This window comes from Xylocopa sonorina, chromosome 5 (assembly GCF_050948175.1).
Source record: "Xylocopa sonorina isolate GNS202 chromosome 5, iyXylSono1_principal, whole genome shotgun sequence".
NCBI classification, from domain to species: domain Eukaryota; kingdom Metazoa; phylum Arthropoda; class Insecta; order Hymenoptera; family Apidae; genus Xylocopa; species Xylocopa sonorina.
In genome coordinates, this window is record NC_135197.1 from 2,473,218 (window position 1) to 2,491,721 (window position 18,504).

Genomic DNA, 18,504 nt, shown 5'->3' on the forward strand with positions numbered 1-18,504 from the left:
AAGTAATTGGGATAATTAACCTTGTCAAAATTTTACGCCGATAACACAATATTTCTCGTTAAATTATTTTTTACACCAACGACTATCGTGCACTAAATAGAGTACTTGAAATTAATACTAAACTTAAACCTTCAGGAAAATAGGTAAATAAATAGAAACGGGCAGAAAACAATTGTAAACGATAAAATTATTTAACTGTAATAATCAACGAAACCGTTTCTCGAATGAGGAAAATGTTGAACACAGTTTTCGAACAGACAAGGAGACAAGTCGTATGTGTAAACAAGTGATACGATAACGAACAGGAATTAGAGGCGGCGAAGTCGAACCGCGTTGAAAGCATCCCTCTCGTTAAATGCATAATTACCTGCTACCGAAATGGAAGGAAAGTGTCGTTCATGATTCTGGCGGTCCTCTTATCCCCGACAACTCTAATTACAACGTCTCGGGTGAAACTGCCGTTTAAAACGAAAGTTCTGTAAAAGTAGTAATTTAATGTCTGTCGCATGAATAATCCCTCGATGCGTTTTGTACAGACACCGAGTCAGCTGAACAACGCTTTGGAAAAAAGAGAAGAAAAAGATAGATAATAGGAATATAGGTGCATATAATTATCATCTTTGTTGGAGGCACAAAAATAACTTTGTAGCATCTGCTCAGAGTACAATGCACGATCACTCTGACCTACTGCGATGTTTTATAATTATAGAACCTGATAATGTCAATAACAACTTGTAACGTTGTCCCAGTACCAGTTTCGAAGCAAACGAATAATGCATCCAATGCGAAATATCTCAATCGATCAATCAATCCTTAATTCGACCATTGTGTTCTCGGTCCGTCAATTCATTTTAAATACTAATCGAATAAATTCGATAACTTAATTTATAGTCGCTTGAACGTAAATGTTGTACTATTTATTTGGACAAATTAATTAATGAAAATTAGCGCTGAGCAGGAAGGAAGACCCTTTAATCGAAGAGTCTTTAATTTTATTACAACTTACAGGTGGATAAAACATGAAAACACAGAAAAAAATTATTAGCAAACGATGTTACAGTTAACTAAAGTATTTAATAGAAATAATATTAAGTTAACGTTATGAAGATGTTGTGCACACGCTACCTCGTATTTTGTTTCAGGTCTCAATATCCAAAGGTGCGTCAAGGAGATATTCCACGACTTAGCAAGAGGAGATCGATAATTTACATATGCAGTTTGTAAAAATAGAGCGTACACACGACGCCACGATTACTTTTAATTTGCGATCTCAGTGAGTGGTTGTTGCATTTATTAATAGTACGAACGAGCACATACTAGATCCAGTTTAGCAAAAAAAAAAAAAAAAAAGAGTAGTGGACTTTATACTTAAGAGTAAAATAAATGAAGTAAACACGAGCCACGGATGCAATTAACGCGACGTTCACCATTCTAATTCAACTTTATTCACGCGCAACAAGATGCCATTTTATAATCGCCGCGCTCATGGATCTCTCTCAATGACATTACCCACCGACGCTTCGTGACGGGGACCAATGGATAGACGTAGAATTCTTCGGCTGGAGTGATATATCCGTCTACAAAGGAGAAAGGACGAAAGAGAAGAGTAAATGAAATCTAACGGGAGGTATCGTCGATTGATATTAGATATCGTAGAAACGTCTCGAGCGGATGAGAATCGCGTGGCGTACGAAAGTCTGTCGCGACGCGGATGAAAAGGAGGAACTGGAAGGTGGATCGTTCTGCGAAAGCATCAACGTCGAAGAATGTAATTCGCATCGAGCGACGGCGAATAGGGAGTCAAGGAAGCGTGTACCTTCCGCGCGGTGTTGCACGGGGTGCAAGCTTACCGGATAAAAAGGCAGGCACCGGGAGCGAAGCAAAATGCCAGGGGGTACCTCGACGCGAGAAAGCAGCGAGGCGATCCGGATGGAGCCTCTAGGTAGAACCTCGAGTTCCCGGAGTCCCGGGCAAAACGGGACCGCCAACACAACCACCGAGGTGCCGATAAATTCAGGTGAGTAAAAATAAATCCACTTGTGCAACCACGGGACCGCGTTCACTACTCTCTTTAACGAGTCAACTTCCTCGCTAAGTTCGTACTGTTCTGCGCGGACTGCCGAGCTTAAATTCCATTAACCGGAGGGAAAGAAAAAGATGCCTTCGTTTTGCTTTTTTCCTCTCTCGACAGCGTTTTAAAAAAGGTCAACGGTAGTCTGCGCGCGTAATAAACGAACCCTTCGTTCCTTTTAAATTTCATTTCAAGTGTATCGAGAAAGTCCTCCATCTTTTTTTTCACTTCTTTTCATTCGATTCGAACTTGTCTTGACAATTTTTTCATCGAAGATTCTATTGAAGGGATATCGCGTGTTTCCGTTAAAATTTGGAATTGATTCGTTTCGTCATTAATGTAATTACAATTGATTTGCGGACTTTCGAGGAAAGAAAGAATCTTAATTAAAATCCTGATTCGTACGGAAAAAGAAAATTTAATATCAAAATTATAAGAACTACTATAATTTCATAGCATTTATTAAATGACGCTGAAAGGGAATCTTAAAATTACGTTGTATACGTATGCATAATATATTTGCCGTTTATATAAAGGCAATGACATTTTCGCTATTCTCGAATAAAATTATGTGTATGGTATAAATTGTTTGTCAGCTGTGAATTTCATAAACAAGTAGTATAACCACGAAAATATATTTGGATCGATCAAGTTTGTGCACTGTTACGGTGGATACTATTTCCAAATCGGATCAATATCGATAAAAGCAGCGGCGTTTATAGATGTCTGAACTTTTGAACTTGTGACCTGTTTCATTTTGACCTGTGTATGTTTAGAAAGTTATCCAGCTTCCGACATAAATTATTCTAATATTGACGAGTTCCGTGCACCGTGCTGAAACTTGAAAATATACTTGTCCCCGCGAATTACACGTACTCTAAACGTACATATGGTGCAACGCTGTAAAAGATTCAGGCGCCACACAGGGGTCGTATATTTGGTACTCACTGGGTGTCCCAGAAAAATTGGAAATAAATGGAGCGACTGATTTCGCTGTACAAACTAGAATGGTCGCTTTGTTTTTCAATCGTGAACATCTTCAAATTGTGCTCTGTGACTAGGCAACCCTCCTTGCACCATTGTATACGGAACAAATCAGAACGTAAGGGGTAGTTGTAAAATCCACGCTACCTGCTGTCCTTTTTACTTAATATGATTTATATCAATTATTGTCTCATTTAAACTGCTTTGTAGTTTTTAAGACTTCAGATTACTATTTTTCTGTTTCATTTAGACCGCTTTAATGTATTTAGGACTTTAAATTATTGTGCTTCTTTAAACGATATTCTAAGAAACATTTAATTTATTTGTCATAACTATCTTAGACATGTTTCATTTATAATGTATCATTTTTTCTGACGTTCAAAAAGTTAATTAACACTATTATAGTAGAAAGGTGCTCTGACATACTTTCTCTCGCATGAGTAGATGTTGCGATAGTCCCTAAAATAAGTAACACATGAAGGCTCGATATAAACGAACGAGTTTCACACGCGCGTGCGTGCATCATTTTTTTTTTCTTTAAAGCTGAAGAAAAAATGAGAAATACGCACGCGCACGTAAAATTTTCACTCGTCCGCGACGAGCTTTAACCTGCCTACTTACTGAAAGTAACAAGGGTATATGAAAGTCGAACTTATGCGGCAACCAGGGATTTTCTACTTGAAGAGGATTAATGCTTTCCTAAGACAAAAATCTGCGCTCGCAAATAATTGCTATATTATGTAATGAATCTTACCGAATCCATTTTTCTACAAATACGGTCGTACCATCTGCAATTACGTAATAATTACATGTACTGAAAAGTACATATAAATTAGTGAAAGATCGGTTTGTCAATTTTCACAGAAGGCGTGCAACTATTTTTTTCTATTTTATTCGTTAGAATTTAATTAATAACTATATACAATTCAGTATCTCTCTAAGTTCTCAAATAATAATAAATAATAATAATAATTTTATTCAAGCATTTATTACGCAGTCAAATAATTAGATCTAGGCACCTTTGAATAGGGGTGTGCAGACTGTACACCATTTTCTTACAATCGAGAACAACCATTTTTCCGAGACAATCAGGACACTGATCTATTCTAGATATAAAAGAACCGTTCGTAACCCCAAACCTTCGTTCACAGGTCAAAAGCGAAGGGGGAAACGGAAACGTTCTCTCCTTCCCTCCAGTCTGAATGCCATTGTCAGCATTCAACGGAGATTTTGTCCGTCAGGGATATTGAACTTCGGCAATCCAAACGGTTCGAGTACACTCATTCATGCTATGAACTGTAAAGTTCTAAGAGGCCCTCGACGGGTCCATAATCGCTAATACGAGGACAGCATTTTATTCCGCCCTCCCGTTGCTACGATTCGTTCCAATTTTTGTTCCAACTGATTCATATATCGATCTCGCCACCCCTGTCTTGGTAACGTCAGCTTTGATCGTTCCAGCAAAGGAACTTTGGAGGCCTAACTACACTTTGACTGCATAATATTACATCCATAGTCGTCACTGAGAGAAATGCATTTAGATAGAATTCTCAATTAATCAGATTTTCTGAAGAACTTCAGAAGTACGACTTTTTATATTATCGATTAGAAAAAGTTTATGAATTTTTATACGTTTTTTAAGTGAAGTTAATTGATTGGTCTATAGTAATTCATTTTAAATAGTCTTCATATTTTATCGAAAACAGGAAAACTTAAATTAAAAATGTAATTGAAAATATATTCGATACCTATTTATGTGAAAAATCACTTCATTTCCATTGTTACCATCAATTAAACTCCAAAATATATTTATAGTAATAGTAACATGATAATTATTCATATTTTACCAATATGTGTCATATATAGACAATTAATAAGTAAATAGAGTGAAACTAGGCATAGTAGCGTATATTTAAATGGTGTTTTACTACAAGTCGTGAATTTTATGTTACGATTAGTATGTTTTGTCTGACTAATTGGTTTCCTCGTTTATTGCACGAATCTCGATAAGTGCGTGCGTGTTCAGTATCGTTTTGTAGAACTGTCTTGCGTCTACTATATTTAACAGATTTCCTATTCGATCTTTTGCCAATCGTCCAACAACGTAGACACGCGAAAGTCTCTCGTTTCTCATAACAGTACATCCGATGAAATGTAAATAAACCAACGTAAACTCCACGCTCAATATCTGCGCGAAATTCATAAATCCCTCGTAAACTGGAACGAGACGATTAAACATTTTGGCATCCGTTTTTCTGCGAAACAATCAATCTTATCTTCATGAAAATTAGCATAAACGACATTGATATAGCGTGACGTATTATATTTGCGTGAATTGTTTTACTATACACTACATAAGTTGAAACGTGATAAAATAACGATGCAAGTGTCATGGTTTACAGCTTTCTTTTCGAAGAAAGCATTTAAATGGAGAAAAATTATTCTACTGTGCAACATCGAAAACGTAAATTGATCCAAATAGAGGAAATATGAGAAGAGATAGAACTAGTTGCACGTACATTAATAATTAGTAATTAATAAAAATATAAGCGCACATTTAGCTTATAATTCGTATGAATTGTGAGATTTTATCAAATTAATTCATTAATCATATTTCTGTTTTAGATGTTAATAATATTGTGATGAAAAATATGATTTAAACGGTATAAACAGGTACACTGAAGCGGAAGTTTAGATAGTTTCATTGGTTGTAGGATTAGAACAATATGAATTAAGTATTGAATATGGATGAAGGCGGCGTGTACTGTTAGGCTCTTCATCGTATGCAAAACGAGGGTTCTCGAACGTATCACGTACGTACACACTTCCCCCCGTATCGAATGTTAAAGTGCCAATACTTCATATTGCTCAATGGCTTAGCAAAGCAATTGTCTCGAGTGCCAACTAGAATAGAAGTTCATTTTCCACTACAAAAAACCGTTATTATACCTTCCTATACATCTCGCCACTTTTTTAATAAAAATATACGAATAATCGTTATTATCGTTGAGCTTGTTTCCACTGCATCTGCACATTTGCTTAAACAGAAAAGTTGGAGGGAAATTGCGACGTTGGTGGAAGGGTTGTTACTTAAAAGAAAGTTTCTACTACAAGGACTGGGTTTTATAACTAATTTAAATTTAGCAGAGGAATGTGGCTTTCGTAATTTTGGAAAGAACACCCACTCACACTCGTATTCATTCCAGAATCTGACTTCCGTTCTTGTTCTCCCTTTTGTTTCAAACGATGATCAATGTAAGAAACCTCGGAGCTTCTCTCTAAAACTATTTCCAAATCGCGTCGAAGCAAGTTTACGATTCATTGGAAAACGCCAATGGGAACACGCTTAAAAGACTGTTCGTTGTAGGCCTTTACCAATTGGAACGAGCGTATAGCGGGAAGGCGCCAGGGTTGGATAGTAGAGAATGTTCTTACCAACCCAAGCGTGGAAACGAAACGGCGAATCGAGTAGGAACCACTGTAAAGGGTGGGTCACGGATGGCGCCACAGTAAAGGCGACCACCCCCGGTACGAGGGTAGGCGAAGCGAGGTGCGGCGTGGCGATAGCTGGAAATTCAGCCCCGTAAACCGATCCGCCGCCAAGGGGTTTGGAAAGTCGCCATTTCTGCCTAACTCCGCAGTCGCTATATCCACGCTTTAATGCCAATGAAATGTCAAGGCACGTCGCGCGTTATAGACTCGCCGACGTTGTCGAGCCGTTCGGTGACATCGTAAGCTCGTGCATCGTCACGCTGTCACGGGTCCTCGGGACCTCGTTGCTCGCGCTCGTACTCGGGCTCCTGTTGGTGCTCGTGCTCGTGCTCGCGCTGGTGCCCGTGCTCGTGCTCCCGGCTGTGTTCGCGGTATCACCCGTTTCCGTGTCCGTGCCCGTGCCTGTGCCTGTGCCTGTGCCCGTCTCTGTCTCCGTCTCCGTCTCCGTATCCGTATTCGCATCCGTGCTCGCCTGCTTCCGGAACCGCGACTCGAGCTACTCGACCAGCCTCGCTCCTGCCTGTTAACCTTTCGACTACGTATACGAGGAACGGAAAAACGGGGACAAGAGAAAGGGAGAGAGAGTGAAAGAGAAAGAAAGAAAGAAAAAAAGAAAGAAAGAAAGAGAGAGAGAGAGAGAGAGCGAGGAAGAGAGAAAGAAAGGAAAACAGGCCGAGCCCAAAGTAACCGCGTGCAAATCGACAGTGGACGTAGGTAAAATTTATCAGAGTCTTCCTCATCAGTGATTCCTCTTGACCTTGACACTCGTGACCCGACGGCCTATTCTCAACGAAACGTAACTAAGCAGACGAGGCGCAGGAAGCCACGAGTACGACCGCCCGAATTCTGGCTGAACAGAGAGAGCCCTTGATCAAAATCTTATATGCTACGAACGACGGTCAGGTAAAAGAGATCGTTCGACGGAGACCACCGCCGAATCGGTTCACGATGAGCGAGCAGGATGTGGACGACGTCGCCTTTCTGACAGGTGAGGCACCAGGTCAGAGCTGCTGGGCGATCTTTAACCGTGTAACGGATTGTAACGTCGTCTACGCGATCGTAGCGTCTCTTTCGACACTCAATGTCTCCTGACTGGTCTACCCACTTCCGCGGTTCCCATCCTTTTTTCCTATTTTTTCTTTCCTTTTCTTTTATTCTCTTGTTTGCCATTATCCTGTCCGCATACTCGCTCGTTCCCTCTCTTTTTCGTACACGCGGTCCTCTCCTTTTCCTTTGAAATCGTTCGACCAGATGGCCCACTTACGACCCTCCGGGCTACGAATAGACTATACAAGGAGCACGTGCGTACGATCAATAAGAGAGAAGCTTCTGATCTTTCGAATTAAAACACGCAACCCGGCTATTCCCGCGTCTGCGTTTGCCCAATGTTGTTGTTGTTGTTGTTGTTGATTTCGTCGCTGGCTGAACGATTAATTAGGGTCCCCTTCAAATACCACCAAAATGCGTACCAACAATTTATGACGCGCGCAAACACGTCTGTCCAGCATTGTCATTGGCCTGTAACAACACAACATGTTGCAACACAACGTATTGGGTTCGCGAAGGTGTTTCTATGCAATTGTACGTGGCTGTCTTTATCGTTCTCGAAATACCTCCAAAGGGAGGTCTCGACATCTGTTTGGCTAAAAAATTTGCTACTTCGCCTCGGTTAATTGTAGAACATTGTGCGTACATCTGTTGAAACCGGGCACACGTTCCTTCTATTGGCGACGCTGTCTTTGTCGATCGATCGCATTTAGTCGCGGCTCGTTCCGCGTTACGAAATTGCGATTCGGTGGTAAAAAAAAAGTGTACAAGCATTTCACGTGTTTTTGGAGTAACTGCATTAACGTCACCGTGGTCTGTCGCTCGGCAGTCAAAAATCTGGGTCAAGTGTGTAACCGAGGACAAACTTGTTTCTCGTGTTCGTGTGGATATACAAGCATTTCATGTTTGGAAACTTTGTTATCGTTATCCGTTTCACCTACTTTTCAAATATTTTACGACACGCATACGTCTTGATCCGGCGATCTTTCATTCGATCTCGCGTTCGACATTTTATTACGAACATAGTTATCGTACATTCGCGTGTACAACTTGTGCCCGATCATTATTCAGGAGAGCCTTTGTTCCAGGAGACAGCAACACAGGATTGCATAAACGTAGTATCTACGAGCACAATGGAATTGTGTGTTCGCAGAAAAGGGCTCTCTGCATAGCTACCGTCGTTTTTGCGATCCTTTTCGCCATATCACTCATCATTGCCTTCGCGGGACCACAAAATGGTATTATAAAACTTCACTAACGCGCAACAACGCGTATATACATGAGACTTCGAGCCGTCTGTTGCTCTACGCTCATTACTGGTCTCTAATTCCCGTTATTACATTTTTTTTCTCTCTGTTCTCTTTTTTAATAGACTGCCCTTGCGCTGGAGAAAAGCCAGCCAACCTGGAAATCGAGGACGATGAAAAAAGCAGCGAGCCTCTTGCGACTAATGGAGAGGTGTGGTTTAGTTATGTTTGCTTAGCTTGGTGCACGATCGTAATTTCGATGTGGAGCAAGGCATGCATTTTGAGAGAGGACGCACAAGACATAATTGGGAGCGTGTGCGCTTCCGTAGATCAAAATCTGAAACTGCCCGATGAATAATGCGAAACAGTTAATATCATCGATACGTGCCACGTGATTTGTCAATAATGGCAATTAGTCTTTCGTATGTTTAAAAAAATATTATCAATTTCATAATATTTATATATGCTGGTTGTGTTTCAATTGTAGTCAAAGACTGTAAAAATAGTTTTATTTTTAGTATTCGAAAAATGTGTACGTGTATCGATAAATGTTTGATGTCCGTTTTGTATATTTTTAATTAACTGGTAGCCAATTATTATTGTTTAATATTTCTACGCAGAGGGATAATACGATGTATTGTTGATACGTGTAACGAATTGGAACATACAGAAAGACGATTTGAATAGAATGGTCATATATGTGTGTCACGTTTCAATGCATGCGCCCGAGTCCTCGCCTAAAGCTAAATGTGGACTAACTACAAAACGTCTTGGCGGGAAATCAATTGCAAAGCGTCACTATCGTCTATAGCACGAGCCTAGCCGCTAACCATTCATATTTTATCCTCGGTTAGATAGAATGTACGCCTTTTGACGTGAAAAGCGTATATTTTCAGTGTGTCTTGCTCAATTAACTATACAAAGCTATAACAAGTGTGCGAGGCGAAATTGTATTGTTGAAACCCTTACAGGTGTTTCCTTGGAACAATGTCAGACTACCTGCGTTCGCGCATCCTACTAGGTACAATATCACCATCCATCCAAATCTTACCACCTTAGAAGTTAAAGGTATGAATAAAATATAGCATTTTTGTTTAATCAGTGTAAATTATTCAATATAATTTATTATGTGTAATTTATAGTGTAAATGATATAATTGTTCAAAAACACGAGATCGAAGAAGCTAATTTTTCAAACGAATTTTTAGGACAGGTCACAATCGAGTTCTATGTCGATCGAGAGACCAACTATATCGTCTTCCATAGTAAAAATTTGACAATAAACGAGAAAGTAAGTAGTCATTAACGTAGTGATTTAATTACCGTGATCGACGTGTTGTATTTTGCTGAAAACTGATTTCCAGATGGTTCAAGACCGTAAAGGCCACAGATTAAAGATCGCGAAATTGCTGGAGTACCCGAAACACCAACAGCTGTACCTAGAGCTGGAAGAGAGTAAATTTCGTAAGAGGGGGAATTATACGGTGCACTTGAGGTTCATATCGAAACTAACGAGCGAACTCGAAGGGTTTTACCTGAGCAGCTATGTCACCCCCGAAGGAGAAAAGAGGTCACTCTGAAACTGTAATAATTTTCTGTTTGGAAAACCGCTCAAGGCGCATTTTCATCCGGAATTCGATCGTAACTGGATTCCTTTCGACTTTAGGTACCTCGCCACCACTCACTTCGAGCCTACGTATGCCCGATCGGCGTTTCCGTGCTTCGACGAGCCCCAATTCAAAGCTAAATTTAAGGTTTCGATATTCAGGGATAGATTTCATATCGCACTGTGCAATATGCCTGTGATGAGCACCGAAGACGCGGGATTTTACATGGGCACAGGACTTGTGAGTAAAATACGTACACGGTTACTAGTTTGTTAACCCCCTGAAATGTCAAATCAGTGTTAAAATAGATTTATATCAGTATTTGTTTACTTAACATCGTATTTAATCATTTATTCTGATCGAGGCTTTTAAAATTTATAAAAAGGACACACACAACAAATTGAAGTCAATGAACATATATCAAAAAGACAATTTAAGAACTAGAAGTTCCATATTACAGTCATAATTATATTTGTATATATTGTAGAAAAAATAATTATACTATGATATAACTAAATCTATAAGAATGTTATTCATCATACGTATATATAAACTATTTTACACTGAATCTATTCTTCTAAAATGTAACGCATAATATGTTAAAGTAACGCTGTTCGCTATAAAAATTTTCAGCTTCGCGACGACTTTCAAGAATCCGTGGAAATGTCGACATATTTGGTGGCTTTCGTGGTCTGCGATTTCAAGCGAGTTTCCGAGCTGACTAAAAGGAATATTTCCGTGAGTGTTTACGCCGCAGAGGCGATGCTCCCTCAAGCAAAATACGCAGTGACCACAGCTGCTCGCACGATGGATTATTTCGAATCTTTTTTTGGCGTGCACTACCCATTGCCCAAGCAAGGTAGATAAAAATATCAGAATATAACCACGAACCACAAAAATGCAACCATGCGCCGTTTAATGGCAGATATATATATAGTGATGAATCAATTATAATATATGATCTTGACGTTGTATCAGCGTTATATGATTTACTGAAAATATTGTACATCTAGGCTACGTACACAATACCTAGTACTTCCATTACAGAAATATCATATTTTTACGACAAACATAATGCTGCACACTATTCTATATGTACAGACAGTACCATGGCGCAGTACAATGTTACGGCTACATCACTAGACAGTAGATTCGTTCCTACGCGGACAGACATTACTCGAAATGTCGTTACGCGGAGCATGGCTGTACTCAGAAACATTTCGTAATAGTAATACTGTCGCTATAATAAAACGATCAAATTTTTTATATACATCTCGCATATCGTGCAAAATTTTAATTCACTTTGTAAAAAAAGAATGTTTTCCTCATTTTGAACAGACTTGATAGCTATTCCTGACTTTGCCGCGGGGGCAATGGAAAACTGGGGCCTAATCACATACCGGGAGACGTCCATACTGTACGACCCCCAACAGACATCGACTAATGCTCACGAATGGGTAGCGGTGGTGGTCGCCCACGAGCTTGCCCACCAATGGTTTGGCAATCTGGTTACGATGAAATGGTGGAACGATCTGTGGCTGAACGAAGGCGCGGCCAGTTTCTTCGAGTACAAAGGGGTGAATCACATCTCGCCCGAGTGGAGCATGATGGATCAATTTATTTTAGACAAAACCCAACCGGCCCTCGACCTCGACGCCTTGGCCAGCAGCCACCCTATTAGCGTCCCGGTGAAAGATCCGAACGAGATCGAGGCTATATTCGATGATATCAGTTATAGTAAGGGCGCTTCCATTCTCAACATGCTTGAGGGCTTTTTGTGTGAGGACGTTCTCAAAAGCGGATTGAACGATTACCTGAATTCGCACGCGTATGGAAATGCAGACACGAACGACCTCTGGGCGGTCTTCACGAAACATGCAAATAATACGTTTGATGTGAAAGTAGGTATAAACGTAGATGGATACGTTTTCTTAGTCTCTTGATCGTCGAGTTCAGAACGTGATAGAAGAACGTGGAGTTGATTATTGTTAGCGATGTTAAATAGCGAATTACTAGCTAATATTACACGACTAACTATTTTACCGAATGCACGTTGTTACGCCTCGGGGTGGTTCTTATAGTACTAATTTAATTCGTGGAAAAGTATTTGAAGCATATATATTATTATCCCCATGAATAGGATCTTAAATGTGAAAGTTATACTAATTGCAAGGGCAATTTCATAAGACCCGCCCTTATGCACGTAAATCTGAATATTCATTTTTCCTTCTTGAAGGTGATCTAACTTGAGTTTAAGAAAACAAATTTTAACTGTAATAATTGTAAATCGGCTAAATGTGATTAAAAATAGGTCGAGTCAGAATTAAAGGGGATGTACTATATAAAACGTTTGAAGTGACGGTGATAGAAGAGCTTTATTATCGATACAGAGTTTTTAATATTTGATCGCGTTATGTCTGTTGACAGGTTATTATGGATACGTGGACCCAGCAAATGGGTTTCCCTCTGATTACGATTACACGCAATGGAAACACGATCACGGCTACTCAAAAGAGATTTCTTATATCACCGAAAGAGAACGATACAGAATTGTTGCAACCAAAGTCCCCCTTTGACTACAAGTGGTACGTCCCGTTGAGCTACTACACAGACAAAGAACCGCGCAAGCTTCACAACGTGTGGATGAATTTAACCGATGGTAACAATTATAACGAAAATTTTTCTAGCATTGTTTATTAGCGTTAAGCAATATATTATATTTAAAAATTATATGGAGTTGTCCCTGATTTTCTTAAATTTTTGCTTAACTTCGCACAATTTGTATTATCAGCATGTGGAGCATTGATTCTTAACGTTTCTAGTTCGTCTTAAAGGGAATATTCCAACGTTCAATTTTAAAGGGAATGGTTGAGGAGTGACAAGCATTCCTTTGAATTAAAGTAATTCAACGATATTAAAGCTATTTCAAATGATGTTGAAATATAATTCATATAGACAAATTTTGTTTATTTATTTGGATTTTTCAATAGAATTTTATATCATTACTTGATAACAATATGTTTATTCAGTATTCATTATACTATTCAAAAGATTATAAAGTAATCTGTAAATTTTTAATTTTTTCTATTAAGACTGAATGAATTTATATATAATACAAAGTTTAGAAATCTAAATTCCCCTGTAATAATTCCATATAATTTTTAAAAAGAAAAATTTAGCAAGTCAAAGTTAAAAAGCATTTTAATATTATATGAGCAACAAATTCGTTCATTTTGCATTAAAAAAAAAACAAAAATTATAAATGGAAACTTGATTCGGCTATTTCTGATTGAAACTCATAAACATACAAACAAATCTAGGAACTAATTAATCAAAATCACTTCATTCGAATCAAAATTTTTACAAATGAGTGAATCTATTGCCAAATAATCTGTTGCATTATACTAACGCATTATACTATTAACCTCATGAAAAATGAACTACTATCCATTTTCAGTAACGTTCGAAATTCCTACCGCTGCGGAGTACATAAAGTGCAACGTGAATCAAAGCGGATTCTATCGTGTAACTTATCCTGAAGATATGTGGGCATCTATCATTGCCACGTTGTTAAAAGACCACAAAAAATTCAGCCCCGCAGATCGTGCCAATCTGATCGACGACGCATTCACCCTTTGCGAAGCGGGCGAGCTGAACGCTACCATACCCCTCGAATTGTCCCTTTATCTTCTGGAGGAACGGGACTACGTGCCGTGGGCTACGGCGTTGGGATATTTGCACTCTTGGAAAGAGAGATTGAGCGAAAGTCCTGGATACAAACGATACATAACGTTTTTAAAACAGCTAATAACTCCAGTTACGAAATATGTCGGTTGGATGGACGAGGGATCTCATTTAAAAAAGTGAGCAACTGAAGTGTCAACAATTGTTTTATTTTCTACAAATCGGAACACATCTTCTTACTTGATGCGATTTCTACATTTAAGCAAACGCGTCACAATTTTATCGTCGTTAAATAATCACGATATATTTATTCTTTGGCAGGTTATTAAGAATTGCAGTACTCCAATCAGCTGTGTCTGTGAAATTGGACGATGTTGTAAAGCCAGCAAAAAATTTTTTCGAAGATTGGATGTTAAGAGGTAAACAAATCGCCCCAAATATACGGGACGTTATATATGTTGCAGGTAATATTATGTTTATATGGATCAAATATGTACATTTAATATATCTTAAACTGAAAGACTAGAGATAGTTTTAGATAATTAAATAATTTTAAGTCGTAGCAAACATGTAAAATTTTCGTATATACGTGTGTACGCAGGGATTAAATTTGGCGGTGAGAAAGAGTGGAATTATTGCTGGCAAAATTATCAAAAGACTCAGGTACCCAGTGAGAAAAGAATAATGTTGCAAGCGCTAGGAGCGACGACAGATTCTTGGCTATTGCAGCGCTATCTTTTACGATCGCTGGACAGAGAAATGGTGAGGTCGCAAGACGTTGAGACTGTTATAGCGTCTGTCGCCAGCAATTCTGAAGGTCAATTCCTTGCGTGGCGTCATCTTAAAGCCTATTGGCCTGAGATTCATGCTTTATTCGGAAACGGATCACTTACGATGGGTGGACTTATATCTGTTGTTGTCTCCGATTTCTTCACAGAATACGATTACCACGAGGTAAGTGAACATTTATTTTATCATGTCTTATCCTAATAATCCACAATGTAACATATAAATTTACAATTGAGCATCGTTTAATTAGTAATGCTCTACATATTGCTTTAAGAAAGATCCGTTTTAACTTACAATATCGGTATTAATCATCAGTATTAATTAGAAAAATTAAATACAACACTATTATAATATATATTTTAATTTAAACACGTTATTTTCTACCTGAATTAGATTTAATTATCTATACTTGTATTGTATTGGAAATAGTGTAAAATATTTTCCTGTAGCTTCTCTGATTTATAGCTCACTATGTATAACCCAGAACAATTACTTTTGTATTCGATATACTACACGTAACAATTTGTTGGAATTGTGATTTATTGTAGCCCGTGTGAAACTTCCATTTCTGAAGTTCTTGAGAACTACCTAATTATAGTCACGATAGGTTTACAAAGGTCGTGCTGCACGGCGATTCAGCCACTTGTAAGTAGATTCAGCCATGCGCGCTCGGCTGTGTAAGTAGATTTAGCCTAGGCCGATTGGCTGGCGTGTCTAGCTGAATCTACTTACGATTAGCTGAATCGTTATGCACCGTGGCCTTTACCAGCCTGCCTTGGCTACGATTTTAGAGTTCTAGCGAATTGCTAAAACGAAATTTAGCAAGAGAAACAGTCATAAGATACACTTCTCATCTCGTTATATTAAACTTGAACCGTGCAGTATAAATTTGGAAAGCAAATGTATTTTTAACAATTTTGTGTTGGAGAAATAATTATCAAATAAGAATACGAAACTCAGATTCGATCGGTAAAGATTATTTTGGGCAATAAATATTTGTAACGTTGCGTCTTAGGTGTCGGAATTCTTTAAAAAGGTGGACGTCGGAAGTGGCCGGCGAGCATTAGAGCAAAGCCTAGAAACAATCAAGTTCAATATACACTGGGTTAAAGAGAACGCAGATATCGTTGATCGATGGCTTCTAAACTATTTGAGCGTTCACACAAGTTAACCCCTCGTTTATCGGGAATGGGACAAGAACGACGCGAAACTATCATCCAGTCATTCCATAACGATACTTACTTTTTTTATGGTACTCATCGGTACATGATACGCTCGTGTGGGACACTTTAGTCTGAGAGATAAGTAAGATATTCATGATTACTAATCACGACGATAATTGAATCACTAATTAAATACGTACACGATACTAATCTATAGATACTATGCATAATTCGCAGATCAAAAAACGACCCATTTCCGTCATACGCATCGAAAGATTATTTCCACCGGTCGTAAGCCGACAATCCTTCGATGAACGAGGGATAGCTCAATCTCCCCGACAGAACGGCGAACGTATTAACCTCACACGAAACTTCACCCTATCCATGTTGCCGGTCGGAAAGAATCTTTTTGCGAGAATCGAAACAGAGCCGAATTGTTTATATGTAATGCATTATACACCGATTTATACGCACTTTGGAAAGTATTTATTTACTATACACGCGGTGCGTGGAGATTGGATTTATTATCTGTATAAAGGAGGAAATTGTAGTGTGTGGAACGAGGGTAAGCGTGCGCGCTCGCGTTATTCCTAGGGTAGTCGTTGACCCGGCATTTTTTTCCGTGGGAGAAAACGGTTAACGACGTACGCCTACGTAAACGTTGATACTTTAGTCTCCCAAATATACTATAGTTTATTACAAGGAGTGACAGTAGTCACCTTCACGTGATACCCAAGCCCCATTCCTGATCCATCCAGTACAGTAATTCGACTAAGAATCCTGGAAACTCGACAGAGGATGCTACTTACACATTTCACGATTCAGCCGTAATGCTCTAGAAAAGGGAGTAGCCATACCGCGGTTTGTAATACAGAGTAATATTTTGGCCTGCGCTAGGGTACGTAAGAATTTTATTCAGTTTGACACGTTCATTGTACATATGTGTGTAAAGTCACGAACTGTATTTACATGGTTATTTTATCGACGAGACATTTTCGTAGCGGTAAGCGTCAATTGTACAATTACTAATAATTAACGATTTATATTATATGCGTCGATGACGATCGTTGGAAATCTCATGTTTCGGGGAAAGGGGAAAAAGATCGAAAAGAAACTTGGCTGCTCCTGTAAAAGATTAGCGTGATCTCTCCTGTAAATATATAAAATCAAGGGACAGCGTTACGTTGCGTTAGTGTTAACTGGGTAATTACAGAACATGCGCGAAACGATTGTGCGGTCAGTTAATATAAGTAGCATATCAACAATTAGAGAAGAGCCCGACAAGTTGAACCAGTCGGCTCTTTGTCAAACGGTATCCTAGTTTCGCGGAGGCGACGTAAATCCGACGAAGAAGATTCAGCCTCGAGTAAAGGAACATATTGCAGAGGATTATATGTCCCTCGAAGTAAACGCAAAATGGAAAAAAAAATCGATGTACCGTGTGTGTTATGTATTTATATTACCGCAGATTGCTGGATGCGCGGGACATGTCTCGCGTGGAGCTGATCATTCTCCATGTGACATAGCATAATAGAGAATCGGATATTTTATTATGAAAAGAAGTGTATAAATTTATGTATGTAACCTTGTGATGCTTTGTATGGTGTGTACATATTAGCGTAAGAGAATCGTGTGCCCTGTGTGATCGGATATACATACATTTAAAAAAAAAGAAAAGGAAAAACACACACACACACACACACATACAACCGATATCTAGATGCATAAAAAATACGTTAATGCCAAACTTGTGCTGACCTTTACAAAAGGAGGGTGAAAAATATTCGTGTGATTTTGGCACGATTCGTAACCTTGAAATGCTAATGAAATTTTGTTTATTACAACTATCGTTAAAATACTAGAACAACTTGCTACGTTTATCGTATGCTTGCACTACTTCCTACGTTCTTCTAATTATCCATCGACAATAATCATAAAAGGTGACCCGACGCAGCAAAGAAGTGTTCAAAAGAAACCGAAAAGGGAAAAATTAAAAGAAGAAAAAAACAAAAAAAAAATGAATTCGTTTGTTACTATTTTTAGCGAGTGAAAAAATGAATTTAGCATTTAAAGGTTAAGGCACCGAAATCTAGATAACTGTACAGAACCGATCCTATAGGTAAAAGATACGGGAGATACAAAAGGGAAAGTACCGAGAAATCGGTGCGATGATGTTGTCTGTATAAAATGTATAGTAGAAGAGGGGAAGTAGGCCGCGCGTATAACAAATTTCTAGCCCGATCGATAAATCTCGAGACACCCCGTGTATACGTTTTGGATTTTACTCGACGAGAACTATTTTCTATGCGTCTCTTACCAACCACTGCCGGTATCCAGTGGTAGACCGAATCTCACGAATATTGAATTTTTCCGTGTTCCCATCACTCTGGTTATATGAATCGCGCACTCGTTACGTAAACA

The 18,504-nt window shown here is 38.8% G+C and overlaps 1 protein-coding gene across 5 annotated transcripts; it reads left to right on the plus strand.

The window, feature by feature from the left end:
- Positions 1–1,663: 1,663 nt before the first annotated feature.
- On the plus strand, positions 1,664–17,767 carry LOC143423597 (endoplasmic reticulum aminopeptidase 1). Of its 5 annotated transcripts, none has more exons than XM_076895041.1 (15): positions 1,664–2,017; positions 8,683–8,832; positions 8,967–9,052; positions 9,813–9,909; positions 10,049–10,131; positions 10,205–10,410; positions 10,507–10,687; positions 11,081–11,306; positions 11,786–12,348; positions 12,875–13,106; positions 13,905–14,310; positions 14,453–14,550; positions 14,733–15,085; positions 15,936–16,225; positions 16,321–17,767. In XM_076895041.1, exons 1-14 carry the CDS (start codon positions 1,885–1,887, stop codon positions 16,089–16,091), a joined length of 2,970 nt encoding a protein of 989 aa, XP_076751156.1. In that variant the 5' UTR covers positions 1,664–1,884; the 3' UTR covers positions 16,092–16,225; positions 16,321–17,767. The 5 variants fall into 5 exon arrangements, with proteins under 5 accessions (XP_076751156.1, XP_076751154.1, XP_076751155.1 ...); XM_076895039.1 differs by having other exon boundaries at positions 1,665–2,017; positions 14,453–14,595; XM_076895040.1 differs by having other exon boundaries at positions 1,666–2,017; positions 8,686–8,832; positions 14,453–14,595.
- Positions 17,768–18,504: the final 737 nt, after the last annotated feature.

What these genes read in the sequence shown, in the direction of transcription:
- LOC143423597 (XM_076895039.1), top strand. Translation starts at nt 1,885, where the DNA reads ATGCCAGGGGGTACCTCGACGCGAGAAAGCAGCGAGGCGATCCGGATG. An exon ending in CTCTTGCGACTAATGGAGAG is followed by an intron (nt 9,053 to 9,812) that starts GTGTGGTTTAGT and finishes AAACCCTTACAG; the next exon opens with GTGTTTCCTTGGAACAATGT. An exon ending in ATTTGACAATAAACGAGAAA is followed by an intron (nt 10,132 to 10,204) that starts GTAAGTAGTCAT and finishes ACTGATTTCCAG; the next exon opens with ATGGTTCAAGACCGTAAAGG.